Source organism: Marmota flaviventris, chromosome 19 (assembly GCF_047511675.1).
Source record: "Marmota flaviventris isolate mMarFla1 chromosome 19, mMarFla1.hap1, whole genome shotgun sequence".
Lineage (NCBI taxonomy): Eukaryota > Metazoa > Chordata > Mammalia > Rodentia > Sciuridae > Marmota > Marmota flaviventris.
Genome location: NC_092516.1, coordinates 17,177,038 through 17,195,308, shown reverse-complemented (window position 1 = coordinate 17,195,308; position 18,271 = coordinate 17,177,038). Strand labels below are relative to the sequence as shown.

General features: G+C 47.9%; 1 protein-coding gene across 1 annotated transcript in view; it reads right to left on the bottom strand.

The window, feature by feature from the left end:
* Positions 1 to 484: 484 nt before the first annotated feature.
* Cacng3 (calcium voltage-gated channel auxiliary subunit gamma 3) overlaps positions 485 to 18,271 on the bottom strand; it is a 77,668-nt gene continuing 59,881 nt past the window's right edge. Inside the window, exons 2-4 of the mRNA XM_027948623.3 lie at positions 12,243 to 12,326; positions 5,401 to 5,541; positions 485 to 996 (exon numbers count right to left, since the gene is read on the bottom strand). Coding sequence (XP_027804424.1) covers positions 485 to 996; positions 5,401 to 5,541; positions 12,243 to 12,326 — 737 coding nt within the window. The remainder of the gene's footprint in view (positions 997 to 5,400; positions 5,542 to 12,242; positions 12,327 to 18,271) is intronic.

The following is an 18,271-nucleotide window of genomic DNA, read 5'->3' as shown; positions in this document are numbered from 1 at the left end:
TCTAACACGTAAAGGTGAATGCCTCCCTCAGGGCCACCTGGGCGGTGGTGGGTTTCCTGAGGATCTGTGTTGGGTGGACAAATGGGGACAGCTACGCCGGCACCTGATGGGGGATTTGCAGATCCCCCCCCCCTCTGGCCACCACCCTGTGACTTTTGATAAAGTCCTCTCCCAAGGAGGGAAGAACAGTGGAGGAAGGAAGGACAGAAGGACATGTGGGCACAGATACACGGAGGGGAGGGAGGGAGGGACGACAGGAAGGGATCCGGTTGGAGAGGTTGGGAATGGAAAGGTGGGGGTCCTGTGGGGATGGGGTGGGGGGACCCCCGTGGGACAGGGCGGAGTCCATTTGGTCTTCATTTCTTTGTGAGAAGTAAGAACCATCACGAGGACCATGCCATGCAACCTTGGAGACGTCTGTGGACACTGCGCCCCCCGCAGGCGGTGCTGCGCGCGGCCAGCGGTCAGGGCCAGCCGCGTCCGCTCACACGGGCGTGGTGCGCCTGTTGGCCGGGTTGTTGTGCAGCGACTCTTTGAACTCTTTGGGCGTGGAATTGTGGAACTGTAGAAAAGCGTGGTCCCGGTCCGAGTTGAGGAGGGTCCCCATGGTGATCTTGGAGGGGTCCCGGGACAGGGTGAACATGGAGATGTCGGTGGAGGGGATGGTGTGGAAGCCTTTGCTGATGGGGGACAGGTCTCGGGACCGCGGCTCGGTGGAGCGGGAGCTGGACCTCCTCCGGAACCTGTACCTGTAGGGCGGGAGGCGGGCGAAGGTGGACTTCTTGAGGAGCTCCGAGTGCGATTTGGCGCGCAGCTGCTGGTGTTTCTCGATGTAGATGTGCACGGCCACCACGCCCACGATCTCGGCGATGATGAAGGAGAAGGCGCCGAAGTAAAAGGACCAGCCGTAAGAGTAGCTTTTCTTGGAGTCACGCTGCCCGGGGTCTCCGGCATTGGCTGATATATAAACGATGATGCCAATGATGTTGCTTAAGCCTGAGAAAAAATGGAAAAGAAAAGAAAAAAAAAAGACACACACACATACACACATGTGTTGGAGAAAACCTCCAAGGTCAAGGTCACTTTGGGTCTTGAAATATGGATAGAAAATGCAGAATTAAGGTGGGGAGGAGAAGAGACATGGATGATGGCTAAGAAATCCTCGGGCTGAGCTCCTCTTGCAAGGTCTGTGTCTTGGGAAGTGGGGAATTTCTGCAGCTCCCGTCCTGGGCTGTGCCCCTTCAGGTCAAGATGCCCTCCTACTTCTCTAGCAAGGGTGGTAGCACTCAGGGGGACCTCGGTGTCCCCTTAGAAACAAGGCAACACAGAATCTTTGGCTTTAAGTCATGAGAGTGATAAAGCGAACCAGCGACTGTCCCCTGCCCTTGAATTTCTCACCGTTGGGCGATTGGATAAATGCCATCGGAGCCAAATACAGTAGAACTTTACTGGGGGTACTTAGGAAATGATTCAGAGGCAAAGGGGGAGAGAGAAAGGCTGAGAATTTTGCTTTGAAAATGAGGCCCCATGGGAGCCAGATCCTGCAGCTGAGAAAGAAGGCGGGGACCGTGAAGCACCAGAGAGGGACCAAGAATAACCGGCTAGTCAGCTTGGGTGACTGGGAGGCTGGTGGCATCTCAAACTAAAATAAGAGGCAGCCAACAGACCATGTTTAGAGAACAGAGATTTGGATACACCAAGTTGAACGTGTTGGGGGAGACATCCACCACTAGATGTCTACGGATCTGGGGCTGCAATTTGGGGGAACTAATAAGCTCAGGGGGCAAGGACAGTCATTGACCATCTTTCTGTCTGTGTGGAATAAGATAACCAGTCTTGGGTTGGCTGATGTTTGAGTGTCAAAAATTGGGGAACACAAAGCTGTTTTCCCCCAAAGGCGAGGTCTGCAGACTTAGTTCCCCCCACCAAGTGCCAACAGAATAGCATTGGGAAGCTCCTTTCAGCCTATCGGAGAGAAATAAATTCCCTAGAGAATGACAAAAAGGTACAGGAATCTCTAAGGGCTGTGTTCATCTCGGGTACCTTCCCACATTATTACCCCAGATGGGAAATGTCTCTTTTGGACCCTCTACTCATGGGGTCTCACTCAGAGTTGGTGCCAACAGTGACCCCGAGGAGGTTGACATAGTACCCGGCAATTAGTGCGAAATGGAATCTGTCCTTCATGACCATTCCCAGCACCAGTTGGTAAGTGATCATTTCCAGAAGATTCCTGAGTCCTCCTGACACTCTTTGAACTCTCCGTATTCTTTCTGGGTCTCCCCTAGATCTCCCCCAAATCAAGCAACTAAGGGCTAAAGCTTGGCATGTCAGGGTCACAGCATCTGCTCAAGTGCTACCATGTGATTGGCAGGAGCACCTGGGTGACGGGTATTATTAATATTTGGGGTGGGACTTCTGCTTATGCTCCATCTAGGACCTGGCCCTCAGGGGCAGGGCTGGGGTCTGCTCCTGCTGTGGGTCCTCTTGGCATGACTGGGTCCAGGCATTCATTAGGGACTCAGCAAATGCTAATCACCTTGCTATTTGTCACTCTGAGGGTTGGCACATCCTGCTCGGTGTCAGGCCGCAAGGGACCCGACAGGATAAAAAACGGTCCCCTCTTCCTGGAGTGTCAATTTGGCTGGAAGATTAGTAAGGAAGGCACATTCTTTTCTATTAAAATGAGCACGGATATAATAAGGAGGAGAAAGCAGAATTCACATGAATTTTTAAGTAAAATGAGAAGCTGACTTCAAAGGCATTTCCGCTCCCTGAAGGCGGCTTCTAGAGATGCCCCCTGATTCCCCAGGGCCAGTTTGCTCTCTCTCCACCGCTAGCAGGGACATTTTGGTGGCAAAGTTTAGGAAGCCCCCCCAAAGGGGTCTTGCTGGGGGTCGGGAATAAAAAAGAAAGAAAAAGAAGTTCCAAGAGAGGCTCAGATGTCAACCTGGGTTAAAGAGGCAGGAAGCCAAGTGAACTGTCAGTCATTTATGTATAAGGTACTAACTCTGTGCCAGGCCTGATTTTTTTTTTTTTAATTATTCCTCTTTTGCAGATAAAGAAACTGCAGAACTTAAGTACTTTTTTGGTACTGGGTAGTGAACCCAGGGGGATTCTATCACTGAGCCACATCTCCAGTTATTTTTATTTATTTTTTAATTTTGAGACAGGGTCTCCCTAAGGGCGGCCTCGAACTTGTAGTCCTCCTGTCTCAGCCTCCTGAGTCACTGGGATTACAGGCATGCGCCTCTGCACCCAGCTCCAAGTGGAACTTGAAGCCCCAGCTCAGCCGTGGTAGTAGATTTAGATTTCAGTGACGAGGCGCAGGAGGAACAAGGTGTGAGTGGGCAGTGACTTGGTCCCACCTGTCTGACTGTAAACTTCCAGGTTTGCTCATTGCTATGGCCCCCAACTCCTAGTCTAGAGCCTGACCTAAAGCAAGCATGGAATGCGGGAGTGAATGGAGTTATTTACGTGAAAATCAAGGACCCAGTGCACGTAGGATCAGCTGCCGTGTCAGGCACACACTGGGTTGGGAATGATCCAGGCACATTCATGTATAGGGACTCAGTTCATCTTCCCAGCCTCAAGAAGTAGGGCCATGAGTATCTCCATTTTTTAGATGGGGAAACTGAGGCAAAGAGAGGTTAAGTGACTTGCCCAAGGTCACACAACAGAGAAGAAGCTGAGGCAAGCTTTCCAGCAGGCACAGTAGCTCCAGAGATCATGTTATTATTATTTATGCCCAGTGCCTGGAACACAGTAGGTGCTCAATAAACAGTTGTTGATTTTTGTAGTTTAGCAAAAAGAGCCCTAGAGAGTGTTGAATCCTCCATTTTCCGCCATTTTATAAGTGGAAAAAAGCCCTGAGACTCTTGGGGTTCCTGGGGGAGGTTGGTGGAGGGGTCTTGGTTTAGACCCCAAGCTCTGGGATCCCCCTCTGGGCTCTGCAGTTCCTCTGAACCTAATCTACCTGCCATGTCTCATGATAGCCCTGTGTGGACAGAGTTGCTGGCGACACACATGCTTCCCTAACAATCCCCTTGGGGGATAAAATAATGATCTTCTCTTGTTCTTGGGAAACTGTCACATCAGCACAACACTGGTTCTGAGGCTCTGGCTGGGTCAGAGCCAGGAGGGGGCCGACCAGTTGCAGAAACGTGCCTCGAAGCAAAACAAGTCCCTGGGTTTGCCAGTTGGGAACATCTGTCCACCCAGAGCCCAGAGAGAGGCCACAGCCACCCTGTGGTGGCTTTCTCCCTGGCCTGTCATTGTTGTGGCTTCCCAGAGACTCCGCCAGACGTTCTCACATCCTCACTTTGTAGAAGGGTACACAGTGGGGAAGGGACCTGAGCAGGGATTTACAGGGTCCCCGACTGTGGAATATGTTAGGAATTTATTGAGAAGTAACATTGTGGTCCCTTTGACTCAGTCTCCTTCCAACCACCCCAGGAAGTTGATACGATTATCATTTCGCCATCTCCCAGATGAGGAAACCAAGTTACAGGGTCTTGGTGACATTTCCCAAGGCCTCGTAGGATTCAAACCCAGGAGGACCCCTGTCTTGTTTATCACCCTCTCTTAGCCTTCCTTGTCCCCACCTCAATAAACATCCCGCCATTGCAGCTCCCCTAAGCCATAGGTTCACTTTCCAGGGTTTTATTCATGTGCAGTCTGGAAATATCACATAGAAAATTCCAGAAAAAAAAAAAAACCCAATTCATAAGTTTTAAAGAACTTTTATCAGCATAGATTGTTATGACTCTTCTATTTTTATTGTTCTATATTAGAAATAGAATATATTTTTAAAATATATTTGTTAATGTCTCATTAACAAATTAAACCTTATCATAAGTTGTGTATTGGTAGGAAAAAGTGGTCCACAGAGGATTTGGTACTATCTGCAGCTCCGGCATCCACCAGAGGGTCTTGGAAAGCGTCGCCTGTGGATACCTGGGGACTAGAGTGCTGTGCAAACCTTGGAAGGTGGTCACTGGTGAGAAGGTAGGTCCCCTCCTCCCCAAGCCCTGCCTGGTCCTTTGATTCTCTGTCGCATGCCATCAAGGGGCACTGATGTGTCTTGAGAGGGGTGGGGTTTACAATAAGCACGTTTCAAAGGTCCAAAGTTGGCACGGAGCATGCCCAGGGGGACAGAGAGGTGCAGCCCTGGCAGGTACACCCAAGCTGCTCCGGTTCCCCACTTCCAGCTGCAGGTTTGGCATCTTTGGTTTTAATGAAATTCTTCGCGTGCTCTGCTTTAGCACAACGAATTGCACATTTTTTATTTTATTTTATTTTTGGCTCTTTCCTGGAGGGGACCCTGGGTAGCATGGCTCTGTCCACCTGGCTTCAGGTTGGGGGTCTGTGACGATCTCAGGGCTGGGGCAAGTCACTCACCTGCAGACACAAAGAAGATGCCAGCACTCAGGATGACATTGTGCCGGCTGCGGTGGAACTCGCTGGCCGCCACGCAGAGCCCCCCGAAGAACAGCAGGGTGACGCTGAGGATGGGGAAGACGCTGGAGGCCCTCACAGCCCCTGTGGAGAGGAAGAGAGAGGCCGCGTCCTGCACACCGGCCGCCCCGGGTCCCCCTGCCACGGGCATGGGGGTCCCTGAGGGGAAGACGGGGCAGAAGCTGCAGAGCAAGGCCACATGTGATGTGGGCCCAGGTTAGTGCCGTCTGCTTGGGGACCTGAGCTGGGAAGGGGTTGGCACTCTGCAGTCACCGTCCTGAGAGTCTTAACAACCTTTGTCTCTGAATCCGTGTGGTGGAAGCCAAGTCCAAGGGCACAGAGGGCTCTGCACTGTGAGCTGTGAGCTTTCGTTCACAACTTCTCTACTGTCCACCTCCCCAACTCCCCAACTCCCTGGGCCGGGTTTTCTGTCCTCTCCTGCCTCTGCTCGGTGACCACTATCATCCTTTGTCCCTGCTATGGGCCTGTGCATATAAACACAGGGAGAATCAGGGGCAGGTGTAAGCCCCAGGCCCCTGGGAGGGTTAGCACTCACTCTAACAGTGTCCCCAGGCCCAGGGGAGTGTGACATTAAACAACCAATAGAAAATGCTATGACAGGTCAGAAGAGAGATTGCAGAAGACAGTAAATGATTTTTCCCCCCTGCATTTTGAACGAGGAGCCCAAGATCTTTATTTTGTATTGGGATCTGCAGATAATGCACCCAGCCTTGGATGCGGGGACTCCTATCAGAACGTTCGATGCTCATCACATGCAGAATCTTCCCCAGCACACACCTGCACTTGCGTAGTGCAGAGCCTGCTCATATCCATTGAAAACCCATTCAGTCACTGAATGAGCAAATGAATTTATTCACTCAACACGTATTTTTTGAGCACCTACTAGATTCCAGGTGCTGTGCTGGCTGCAGGGAGAATGTTTAACAACCACAGAGGCACGGGCACTTTATTTTATGTTTTGAAGGTGAAGCTGACAGAATTTGCTGATGGAGCAGTTGTGGACGGGAGAGGAAAAGTTCTGTCAGCCCTGAGCAATGGTGGCATCTGTGTTGACAAAGGAGCAACACGAGGGTGGGGCAGGGAGGGACGCAGCTCTTTTGGGCCATGGAGGACTCACAGCTGTTTGCATTACTCAGTGTTCTAGGCTAGACCACAGTGAAGTGTCCTAGGCTAGACCACAGTGGAAGTGGTCTAGCTCCGGGTACTTCCATTCACCACCCAAGAGATGCTCAAGACCCCACGGACAAGAGCTCTCTCCACAGCGTCATGATTGTGTTTAAATAAATTAAAGAAATGCTTGCTTGCTTGTTTGTTTTTTACCTTCAGATTTCTGGGATTATCTGAAGGGGACAGTGGAGGAGCCCTGGGGTCAGGAGCTGAGCTCACAGGGGTAGAGAGAAGACAGAATGCTTCTAGCATTTGATTCAATCTGGCTGCCCCAAGTGACCCAACGCAAGGGTCTGGGCTGTCCAGGGCCCCAGATAACTCTGCCCCTCTTGATCCTTAGCTGCGATGGTGACATTTTGGGAGCAGTTTCAAACTTCCTAGAAACCTGCTAGAGGAAGACGGGCACAGAGGAGAGGATCCTGCCACCCTGTCACCCTGGGGACATGAAGGGATCAGTCCCTTTGTGGGCTTCTCGCCTGTGCTGGCTGTTCTGAAGATTTTTGCTCACACACTGGCTCGGGTTGGGGCTCAGAGAATGGTAACGTGGAAATACAACGTTTTTTGGTTTTTTTTCCCTGCATGCTGATTAATTTGATCTAAAGGAAATGAAGAGGCTTTCAAAGAGCAACTTCAGAATTAAAGGTCCCTCTGACCTTGTCTCCTCCCCATCCCAGCCCCACGCACACCCTCGTCCTTCCCTCAAGCACAGGGAGAGGTTTTTCTGCACATTTCCCTTATCTGCCTGAGGTCCAGACCCACTAAAGAAGAAGCCGTTACCTTGGGTTCCTTCCTGGGTTTTCACTCGCTAAACTCATTTCACAGGAAAAAAGACTTGAGTCTGTCAACACCCCTGGACGGACTTTGGTCACACACCCTTGCCTCTATTTTAGTCCCAGAGGGAATCATTTACAACCCAGCCTGTCCTTCCAGCCAGACCCCGCCCCAGGTCACCGTGTGCTCTCCAGGCTCATGGAGTCCCCTGAAAAATCATTTACCTCATTTATGGGGCCCCCCACCCCCAGCCAAAGGGGTATAGAAAGAAGCTTCTCCATCACGTTGCACAGGGTCTAAGCACATTCCTGTGGGTTTCCAACACGTTGTGATGTTTTTTTGCTTGTTAATAAATTTGCAGATTATTTCTCCCATTTCTTAATGTCCATGACATATTATGTCAGTGTTGTGGTTTGGACATAAGGAGTCCCCGCCCCAAAGCTCCTATGTCCTTTCGGGAACGTTCAGAGATGAAATGATTAGGTTAGGAGAACTGTCACTGAGTCTGTGGATGGATCCATCGATGGTTGGTGATTTAGACAGTCACTGGGTGGTAACCGTAGGCAAGTGGGGTGTGGTGGCTGGAGGGAGCAGGTCACTGGGAGCCTGCCCTTGGGGGTATCCTGTTCCCTGGGACCTTGTGCTCTCTGTTCCTGGCTGCCATGAGCAGTGCTCCTCTGGATGCCCCTCCGCCATGATGTTCTGCCTCACCTTGGGCTCAGAGCAATGGAGTGAGCCGACCATGCACCTCTGAAACCATGATCCAAAATGAACTCTTCCTTTGCTAAGTTATTCTTATCAGGTATTGTGGTCACAGCAACAAGAAATTGACTGATGCAATCAGCTTATTTCCATGGACCTTCAGGGGCAGAGGGCCGATTTCCCTTCACCCTAACCCTACAGGAGGCAGGCTCACCTTGGTGTTCGTTAGCCCCCAGGTAAGCCGTGTCATCTCAGGGCGTGGGCTCTGCGGTCCTGAGTGTGGCTATAACTGATCTCTTATGAGCCCAAATGTGGGAGAGCAGCTCATTGATAATTTCTAAAAATTCACATATCTGGCCTGCGGGTTTCCACTTGGACTCTTGGCCTGGAACCCCCCAAATTATTAAGGGGGTGGGATCCACCCCCTCCAGTGGCTTCAAGCGCCCATTTGGAACTTGCGAACTGATGTTTAAAGTGAACATTTGCTTTGCGTATTGACAGGAATCACTTGAATATTCAAAGGGATGAGTTTACTTGGTGAGAGAGAGAGAGAGAATCCTTTACAATTTTTTTTTCCAAAAAATGATTAACCTTTGAAATGTGCCCAAAGGAAAAGATCTGAACATTTCAAGCGATTGACTCACGTTGGTTGTGACAGTGTATATTTGCAATGTGTGAATATGTGACATGTAAACGTGGCAGTTTTCAAAGTGGCAAAGTAACCATTAAGTAACTTTTAATGAACAAGACATGAACAGATTCTGTCATCTCTGGCTACAGGTGTCTGTAAGGCAGGATTTTTTTTTTTTTTAAATCTGCTGACATTTTCTCTGAGTAGGTTGGAGTCCACCCTGTACGGTTTAGCCCAGGGGGTCACATGGTGGCTTCAGAAAAAAAAAAATATATATATATATATTGTCTTTTTCCCTGTTTCTCCTTCTCAAGGTCTCTGACCTGGTTTGGATCTGGAATGTTCCCTGAAAGTTCGCATGTTGAAAGCTTGGTCCCCAGTGCAGCCAGGGCAGAGGTGCTCTGGACTTCTGGGCACTGACTGGACCCTGAGGGCTCTGACCCCATCAGTGGGTGGATGGATTAATCCATTTTCAGCTGAATGGGAGGTGGGGGGAGGGGGGAGTTGCAGGAAGTAGGTCACTGAGAGCCTGCTTTGGAGGGGTTTGTCCTCTCCCGGCCCCTTCTCTCTCTCCCCCACCCCTCCCCGGGGTGCCGTGAGCTGAGCAGCCCTCCTCCACCAGGACCTTCCAACACTATTTCTGCCTTGGAACCAGCTGACCATGGACTGAGTGTCCTGAAACCATGAACCGGAATAAATCTCCCATCCCTTAAGTCAGGTGTTTTGGTCACAGTGATAAAAAGCTGACCACTGCACTGGCTGGAGCTAAGGGAACGCCTCAGGGCGGGGAGGTAAGCTTGATCCAGGGTCCTTCCACCATCCGAGTCTGAGTAGGACTTTGCCGAGTCCACGCTATGTTATGGGGAGTCTCCAGACGCCTTTGAAACCTCCCTCTAGGGTGCTCTCCCCTAAAATTTATGTACCGGAAACAGAATCCCCAAATCTGCATGTTAATGCTATTTGAAGGTGGGTAAGGAGTAATTAGGATTAGAGGAAGTCATGAGGGTGGGTCCCCCACGACGGCCCTGGTGACCTTAGGAGATGAAGAAGTGGGACCCCATCTGGCACGCTTGCTTTATCTCAGCATGTGATAGTCTCCTCCATGTCATGCAGACAGGAGGCCCTCACCTGAGGCTGAGCAGAACTGTGAGCCAAATAAACCTTTATTCTTTATAGATTACCTAGCCTCAGGCATTTTGTTATACCAGTGTAGAGCAGACTGAGACATACGGGTTTAAGCTGCAGCCTACCCCAAAGGGCACATAAAAAAGGGAATAGAACAAAAACATCATGTGCAGAGGTCCGATCCCATCAGGACTGTGGGTCCCAACAGAATTAGCAGCCTATACTCTTGGATGGGCAAGGAGATCCCTGCAGGAACAAGACTCTGGCCTTCCGTGGCTGAGTCGGGGATTCCAATATTCCTGACCTGTGGGCTCTTTTAAGGGTCCTCCTTCAACTTAGCCAGATGGTGTGGAGATTGGTGAAGCTTACGTGAACCGTGAGGTAGGCTGAGGGGAGATAAAGGAACAGAGGACTCTACCTTCCCAGAAGGGAGAAAAGCATTTTGATGGAAAAGTAATTGACCTCTCCAAAGAACTTAAAAATCAATTTTCCGAGTTGTGCAATAGCAGTCACGGTTCTGTTGAGCCTCCAACAGAGCAAACATCAAAATGTTTCGTCCAAGTCGGAAAGAAAAACAAGGATCAGCTGTGGGCGCGCTGGTGAAATCCCACTGGTCATGACGTCCAAGCTATTCTCTTTTGAGGAGGTCCAAGTTCTACCCTCTGGAGATTTTTTGAAAGCATGTATTTGAGTTGAAGAAAATGCCTGAGATTTTTCTCCTTAATGTCATACCCTAAGCTTTGGATAAGCTTGCAGCTCCAAATGTGGTTTTGACTTTGCACACCAAATCTCTTTGAGCTGCTGATATAAGGGGTTTGAAGAAAGATGAACAGTGTGTTCCGTGTGCAAAGTGGGCCTAGGCACGACGATTCTTTTCACATTAGCTCTTCCACAATAACTTTTTCCTGTTACGTTATTAAAGGTTCATACGTAGACTCACGGCCATATGCATCTAGAATCACGTCATGACTAAAGATGAAAATGATTTTAATTTAAAAATTCTCCTTCCTTCCTTGCTCTCTGGTGCCGGGGCTAGAACCCTGGGCCTCCTGCCTGCTAAGTGCGTGCTCCACTTCTGGGCTACATCCCCAGCCCCCAAACACTTGAGGTAGGAGCTAACACACAGAAGCTGAATAGGAAAATTTCTTGGAGTTTTAATTTATAATCACCGTTTTTAAAAAAAATCACCCGAAGTCTAACACTTCTGAAGAGCAAATTAGTCAACGCCGGTGAAATTTTCCTTTTGAGTGATCTGAAAACAGGTTCTTGAAGAAATGACATGTAAACCCCAAACCAAGTTCCCTCTGGGCCGGAACCAGTTTGACTTCTATTCTTCTCTTGAGCATAAACTTGACTAAACTCATTGTGTGTGTTTGATGATCATTGTGGGTGTTTGTTAACTATCCAATTAACCAATCTCTAGGGCAGTTAATGGCTCTGTCAATTCTTATAAATGACAAGCCATACCTCGGTTCTGCGGCTGAACTGTGCCAATATAATCCCCTGCAACAAACCAGAGCTAACACACACACACACACACACACACACACACACACACACACACACGGCCTCACGGTTACATGCTGGGCCCGGGGCTAAGCGTACTGTGCATTATTAGCTTAGTTAATTTTTATGACCCTGTCAGACAGAGGACATGACAATCTCCGTTTCGGAATAGATGAAGAACGGTTAAGAGGTGAGACAACTTGCCCCAGGTTGAACCTCGCTGGGAGGGAGTCAAACCAGGGTCACAGCCCAGATCTGTCAGATTCCAGAGCCCTTGCTTGAAGTCACCACACTCCACTGGCTCCTATGTGCTTTAGTTGTGACAGTCTATATCAGATCCATGGTACTGACCTTGGAAAAATCCTATGGCGACACTGGCCCTGTCCCAGTAGGATTGAAACTGAAGGGAAGTCAAAGGAAAGTGAACTTTGGTTTGTGTTTATCCTCCTAGGACTTACCCCTGGGGACCTCGCCCATTAGCACCCCACCCATTAGCACCTCGCCCATTAGCACCTCCAATCAACCCTCTGCGGAAGGGGAAAACTTGAATTCAAGTTGAAGAAAATTTCTTAGATTTTTATCCTAAGTAGACTAAAAAGGACCTTTCCATTTTAGCCAACCCACTCTCCCACCCCTGTTTCTAGTTCATTAAAAATGAAAGAGACTTAGGTCTCAGACTTAAGAGACTCAGGTCTCAGAACCCTGTCAATAGCTCTGTCTAGTGGCGCCTGGAACTGCTCCTTTGCACATAGATGTGGACATGGAGGGACCTCAAACTCAGAAGCAGCTGGTGGACGGCAGGGGACCCTGCCATCCCACCCCCGGTTCCCCCAAGAGAAAGCCAGGAAGAGGAGAGACTTACGTAGGAGGTACTCCGCTGTATCCTGTTCGTAGTCTGCATCTTCAGGGAAGTGGTCGATTTTCTTGCACACTCCTCGGAAAGCCCCTGCGGAAACAAGCGTGGTCCTGAGAACCCAACGGGTTCAGCCTGAGTCCTTGACCTCATGGGACCGTTCCTTCCCCTGGTTGTCGGGAAGCTGGGCCCAGGGAGGCTCAATCGCATCTTTATACAGAACACAAAAAAAGAGACGAGCTGCTCTGACTTGGATCTTGAATGTCCCCCAAAGGTCTATGGGTCCCCAGCCAGTGACATAGTGGGAGGTGGTGGAACCTTTAGGAGGTGGAGCTTGGTGGCAGGAAGTGAGGTCATTGGGAGAATGCCCTTGAAGGGATTATTGGGATCCCGGGCCTTTTCCTCTGTCTGCTCCCTGAAAACCCTGAGGTGGGCAGCTTTGGGGTATCACCTGCCCTCCCATGTTGTTCTGCTTTGCCACAGGCCAAAAAAAATAATGGAGCCAACCAACCAACCAACCAACCATGGACAGACACCTCTGAAACAGTGAGCCCAAATAAACTCTTCCTGTTTTAAAAGGTGATTTATCTCAGGGATTTTGTCACAGTGACCTAAAGCGAGCACTCCACTAGAGGCAAGCCATTCATTAAATAAAAAAGGAAAAGACTCAAATATTCTCTTTCTTCCATGTTGCACGACGTTGGCATCCACCTTGGAAGAGCAAAAGAAGTAGGAATATGAAAGCAGGTCTCAGGACACTGTCGGGTCTGACCTCTCCCCAAGTGAAAGGAAAAAGAGGTGGGGATTATGTTTAGTAATTTATCTTCCCATTTTATAGATGAGGAAATCAGGCTTGAAGAATTTTGCTTGAGGGCTGGGGTTGTGGCGTGGTGGTAGAGCGCTTGCCTACCATGCGCGAGGTGCTGGGTTCGATTCTCAGCACTGCATATAAATCAATGAATAAAATAAAGGTCCATCAACAACTAAAATTATATATATATATATACACACACATGACTTTAAAAAGTTAGTCCTATTATTCTTTAACAAAAAAGTAAATGAATAAAATAAAAGAATTTTGCTTGAAATCACTCAGGTAAATAAATGGTCAAGCCAGGTTCCCAATCAAGATCTGAATCCAGACATTGTGGAACATTCTAGTTTCTCAGACAATGCTCCTATCAGACCACAGGACTCTCCTGTTCCCTCTCCCTGCTCTGCAGAGTCACTGCTCCCTGTCCCTTGCTGGGTGGCTCACCCCTTCAGGAACCACAGAATTGTCGAGGAAACATCTCAAAGAAACTGTCAGCCTTTGACTTCCTCTCCTTTCTTCAGCATAGATTGGACTTAACTCATTTTGTGTGTGTGTGTTTGATAATCATTGTGGGTGTTTATTAACTAGCCAATTAGCCATTCTCTGGGGCAGTTAATGGCTCTGTCAGTTCTTATAAATGACAAACAATATTCAGGATGTCTCATCTGGCCGCCACACAGCATGAAATTATGCATTCCTGTCCTCTTCCCTGTCTGCAAAGACAGTAGGGAGGTGAGAAAGAGTGTTGTTGTTGGTGGGAGAATCAGACAGAGCTGAGCTTGTGTTTCAGAGCAGTCATTGCATATTAAAAAAAAAAAAAGCCACACTCATGAACAGGAGATAATTTTTTCTGCAAAGCTTTAGGCACATCATAATAACAGCTGCCAGTTATAAAGTCCTTCCAAGGAGCCAGGCACGTTGGTGAAAACTTACAGTCCTTATCTCACTGACTCTCGCCCCCTGCACCCCAGGAGGTAAGGTCGATTAATAGTGACATTTATGACGAGGCAGGGGAGCCACAGAGGGGAATGGAGGTGTCCCAGTCAGTGAGTGGCAGAATTGGTATTCGAATCCAGGCTCCAAAGCCTGTGATTTCATCATTACTCTATGAATAACCATTACTCTCATGTCTACTATTATTATGTCTATTATTATCTTATAATGATAACAGTACTATCTATTTAACCTCTATCATAAGTAGGCTCCCCAGGGACATTTCACGATAATTGCAATGAGCTATGTAGAACATCTCTTTGGTTCTGATCCCCAGCTCGCCGGGCAAAGAATAGACTTCGAACTAAGGAAAGGATTCAGGAGAGAAGTCTCCAGGAAGTTTCTCGGAAGAAAAGACAAACCTGTATCGTCTTCCCTGATATTGAAATAAAAGGCCTTTCGTTTTTTTCTTGTTCAGATTTCAGAGTTTCCTTTATGTATTTTGCCTGGATAATAAATCCTCATAAGTAACTTATAGGTTCTCCTTTTACCATGTGCCCCAGGACCAGTCTACGCATTTGATAGGTGAGGAAACCGAGAGGCTTAACAAGGCTGTGGTTAGTAACTGCGTCACTCAAGGGCAGGTCTGGCTGACTCCAAGGTCAAGGTTCCTAAGCACTATTGTGACTTGCTCTCCCTTCAGTGGCTTTGGAGTTGCAAGCAAGTCCCCCGATAGGTGGCTTAGTGGTCATTCTGTGGTCTGTTCCCCGCTATTGATGTGGCATTGAACGGCACCAGTCATCTTCCCATCAACTTATACTTTTTCTATAATGTATTCCAGGGAACAATGGGCAGGTTAGCAGTTTCACCTGTTCCACAAAAGATTTCCTGGGGAAGAGAAGGTCCTGGCGAAAAATGGAATGTGGACCCTCCTCCAACAGCCCAGTCGGAATCGCTGTGGGAATTAGGAGCCACGCCCTTGCCTGCATCTGCTTGTGAAATGGCCTTACTCAGATGACTCCAGGTGGCTTGAAACTGGGACTCAGAACCAGTGGCTTTTGAAGTCACAGGCACCAGTGTCCTTTCCATGGTTTAAAGTGGCCTCCCACCTGTTTCTGTTCAGCCCATGAGCGAAGAATGGTGTTAGTGTACTTAGATGATTCGAAAAAAAAATCAAAAGAAGAATATTATTTCATGACACATGAAAAACGTGAAATTCAAATTCGGGTGTCGATAAATTTTATTGACACCGCTGTACCCACTTATTGACACAGTTTTGATGGTGGCTTTCATGCTCCTGTGGCGGAGTGAGGTATGGCAGAGACAGCCAAGCTGAAAATAGTTACCCTCTGGCCCTTTTGGAAACATCTTGCTGAACCCTGGTCTGATGATTTCTGTGTTGTGAAGTCACAAGTGAAAAGTGAAGAGGGGTTGGTCCCTTCCTGAGATGGAGGCAATAATTCAGCCTGGTCCCTCCAAAGCAAATAGTGGTGAGTTTTTAGAAAAATCTAGTTGCAGACTGGTTTGGTGATTTTTTTGTTTGCTAAATAAATAGTTCTGTGCTTTTCTTACCTGCAAAATTTTATTGCATGTTTTGATGCATTTTTTCAAAAAATTACACGTGTCGATACAATTTAAAAAATTCAAGGTATCTCATTCGAAAGCCTGATTGGCAGTTTCTCTTTTAAAAAAATGAGGTGCTCCGTCCGTCCCACATTTGCATGGGACAACACCCTTTGTAGCTGGACATCAGCAGCCCTCTTCAGCCTGGGCATGAACTCTCCAATTGGCCAAAGTCCCCAACTTAGGATGCTTCCCTGTCCCTGTAGATATTTCAGCTTATAACCCCAGAGTCAAAATGTGGTGAGAACCCAGTCTTCGGAGTCACCCTTTAGAGAGAATCCTGACTCAGCAGCCGCTTACTCCTTGTGGTTGCCTGCCCCAGATTACCTCTCCAAAACCTCAGCTTCATCTTCTACCAAAGGGAGATAATAATAGTCACTCCTGGGAGTTGTCACCAGAATTAATGGCGGCAGTAATAGTAGTTACGGTGGCAGTCGCTGTTCTCGGTACTTTGCACATAAATCTTTTAATCAGGCAATGATGTAAAGGACTTTTTACAGTCCCTGGCACCTAGTAAGCACTCAATAAATTACAGCTATTACTATCGCCGGTTTGGGTAGGTATTTTAGGACCAGCAGAGACACATCGGCGACATGGTGAGATTTTAGAAAGCAATATAAAAGGAAAGGGAAACAGGAATTTCCTCAAGGAAGATTCCACACTGAAAATGGAGCTGCTGGCACCCCGAGCCACACACTCATTATAAAGTGAACTTGGCCATTCCTGTGGTAGCATATTGCTAGCTCCCAGAAATAACCACTGCTTTGCATTTTTATATATATATATATTTCCTTTCAGGCTCCCCCCCCCTCGTCTTTCTTGTGCTTTCACACAAAAATGACTTAACAAGATTGAGATCATGCTGTTCTTCTCACATTTTCTTAGGAGTATTTCCCCATATCAGTCAATCCAAGGAAATAGAAGGGGGCTGGATTTCCCACCAATTGCACAGAAAGAAATCAAGAGAGAGGTTGAAAACCTTTAAAAGGTAAGGAGCAAGTCAGAACACAGAGATCAACACTGCTAAGGCCCTGGGGCAGAGAGAAGCAAACCAGGAAGAGGACCAAAGGAGTGTGGTCTGGAGACAGAACCGGGGGCCACAGGGGAGAGGTGATGGAGAACCAGCCCTGGGCAGGCGTGAGAACTGGGCATGAGAACCAATGGACTGCAGGACCTTGGGAAGAGTTTGAGAATGGGAGACAGAACCGGAAGAAATTTCCTGAGCTGTTGAGGGATAATCACAGAGCCTGGATTTATGGGTCTAGAGTCTCTCTCTGCAATGAGAATGTGAGCTCTGAGGACCAGAATCTTCTGTCCTGGCCACCCGTGAATCCCTAGGACTCTGGCTTCATCCTAGATAGAAAAGACGATATCAGCAGTTCATCTCCAGCTCCCACAGTGGAAGAAAACACCCGTCACATGAATAAAGATGCACCCTTGAGCGAACACCCCTTAAAGACAAACCTTGGAGATATTATTAAAATCAAGAATTAGATAATCCACATCATCGCCTCTATTATTTACTAGATAGTCGTACAAGTTCTAGTTAGCATAAGAATTGTGTTAGAAGCAATAATTTTTAAAAAATGGAATAAGAGGACCATTTTTTTTTCCAGGTGATAAGAATTCGTCTATTTGGGAAGCTGAAAGCAATTTGGTAGGAAAAAAAAAATATATCAGAATGAATGAAAAGGGCTTAGTAAAGTGATTTCTCATGGGATATTAAGTCCTACCCACTAAGCTGCAAGAATTAAGACATTGTGGTACTGGCTTTAAGAATAACATTTATCAGGCCATTTTTCAATGCAGAGAGATGTTATAAAGAAAACAAGAAACCGTTCCTTTTCCCATCTTCAGATAATCCTTGTTAAATTGGAAGAACAATATGTGCAGGAAAAAAATTCAAGCAGTACAGACAGGGTTCAAGGGGAAGCACACCTCCCCCCAACCCCAAATGCTCTCACCTGATAAATCAGCAGAACTTTTTTTTTTTTTTTTTTTTGTGAACGGAATGATGAATGGAATCATGTCTAAGCCGAGACTTGAAGGTTAATTAGAAGTTGATCAGAGAAAGGGAGGCGTGTTTCTCAAAGCAGAAGGAATAGCTCATGTGGTGATAAGAGAAAATGAGCTCGTAGCTGGGGGTGGGGAGTGGAAGATGAGTGGCTGGTGGCCTTCGGGAGAGACCCAGTGGGTACAGGTGAGAGGGGAGGGGTGCTGGGATCCTGGGATACGGGAGGTGAGAGAGAAGAACTCAACTGTGAAGATTGGGTTTCCGTCCTAGGGATTCACGAGGGTGGCGGGGGCAGGACAGAAGATTCTGGCCCTCAGAGCTCACATTCTCATTGCAGAGAGAGACTCTGGAACCATACATGAATGAGCAAGATGACTGTGCTTTGAAGGACACCAAATTTGATCTCAGAGCAGAAAGAAAAGGTGAAGGCAGGTGTGTGAAGGACCCGGGAAAGAGATTTTCAGCTCGAGGGAACATTCAGGTGCTAAGGCCCAGGGGTGGGACATTAAGGTGCTAAGGCCCAGAGATGTTATAAAGAAAACAAGAAGCACGTAATCACAGAGTCTGGATTTATGGGGCTAGAGAATATTTAGAATATTTTGTTGTTGTTGTTTATAAGCCACTCAGTCTCTGGTATTTTGTTACAGCAACTCA